Source organism: Buceros rhinoceros, unplaced genomic scaffold (assembly GCF_000710305.1).
Source record: "Buceros rhinoceros silvestris isolate BGI_N320 unplaced genomic scaffold, ASM71030v1 scaffold27222, whole genome shotgun sequence".
Taxonomy (NCBI): Eukaryota; Metazoa; Chordata; class Aves; order Bucerotiformes; family Bucerotidae; genus Buceros; species Buceros rhinoceros.
In genome coordinates, this window is record NW_010401058.1 from 3558 (window position 1) to 4883 (window position 1326).

At 63.2% G+C, this 1326-nt stretch overlaps 1 protein-coding gene across 1 annotated transcript in view; it reads right to left on the reverse strand.

Moving 5' to 3' along the window:
- The window catches only part of USP2 (ubiquitin specific peptidase 2), a gene marked incomplete at both ends in the record, with an annotated part of 3757 nt that extends 3138 nt beyond the window's left edge, over positions 1–619 (reverse strand). Inside the window, 2 exons of the mRNA XM_010132151.1 lie at positions 149–272; positions 569–619. Coding sequence (XP_010130453.1) covers positions 149–272; positions 569–619 — 175 coding nt within the window. The remainder of the gene's footprint in view (positions 1–148; positions 273–568) is intronic.
- Between the last annotated feature and the right edge of the window lie 707 nt (positions 620–1326).

Sequence of the window (1326 nt, forward strand, 5' to 3'; positions counted from 1 at the left end):
CGGCTGCCCCAGCAAGTCTGGGGAGAAGCCCTGACCTCTGGCTGGGGTCCCCCAGGACACGGGGTGGCCGTGGGTAGCAAGACTGCAGGGCCATGCTGCAGTGAAGCCCTGCAGGGTGTGAAGCCAGGGGCCAGTGGCTGATGGTTACCTGACATGAGGGCGGTGCGCATGCGGCTGTTGTTGTTGAGGTCCCGCAGGTACTGGTTCTGCAGGCAGTAATCCCGCAGCTCCTTGGTGTTGCTCAGGCACTGCAGGATGGAGTTCATGAAGCACTGGGGGAGGCAGAAGAGAAAACTGTGACAATGGGAGGCAGAGGGAGGAATGCAGTGACAGGGGGACACCTGGGGTGGGTGGCCAGAGGATGGGGACCAAGCAGTGCAGAGCACAGGAACACCTTCCTCCACCAGCACCAATGGGATCGAGGTGCAGGGAGCCACCAGGGTGAAAGTGCAGGTGCTGGCAGCAAGGTGAAGGGGCAGGGCTCCCCGCCACTGCTCCACGTACGTGCCTGCAGAAGAGCATGGTGTGAGCTGGGGCTGTGGAGCCGGGTGTCTGGGTAAGCACTCACCGTATTGCCAAGGTTTCGCAAGCCAGTCAGCCCCTGCACCACCTTGGAGCTCTGCAGAGAGAGGGAACAGGGTTGAGACAGCGCCTGGCACACACTGCCTGTGCCTGTGGGCACGTGTGAGGCCATGGTGCCATGGGCATCCATGCGGAGCAGACCCTCAAGTGCAAGCAGAGGCCTTATCACCCTGTGGATGTCGTGAGCAGAGCCAGTGCCACAGCTGCTCTCTGCACTGGTCGCACATACAACTGTGGCTGAGGACCTGGTGGGAAGCCACGACTGGTCTGCCCCATCCTGCTTGCCTGGCTGCTGCTGTGTGGTTCCCCAGCCCAGGGTAATGTGCATGGCTCAAAGTCCTCCCTGCCTGGTGACACTGCTGCCCCATGCCCTCAGCTGCAGGCCAGGCCAGCCACCCATGCTGCCTCCCCTTATCAGCCCAGAAGCTGGGGAGGGGTGGCAATGCCCCAGTGCCTGCCCCTCCGCTGCAGGAGGAGCACGGTGTCCCGCCACTGTGCTCCTTGTTCACTCTGGGAGTCCCCTTCAGAACACCCTGCACAAGCACAGCCAGACTTGGGCACAGCTGTTTTGCAGGATAAAGTCCACCCGGCAAAGTGCAAGCCCAGCCCTGTGGCAGCCAGCCCGGTGGTGTCATCCCCACCGCTCGCCGGCCTGGCTGTACCACCCCTGTGCCGCAGGGCTCTCCCAGGTACCTCCTGAGCCGGGCAAGCTTGCAGCACAGATGGGACGGGGGCAGGGGGGTA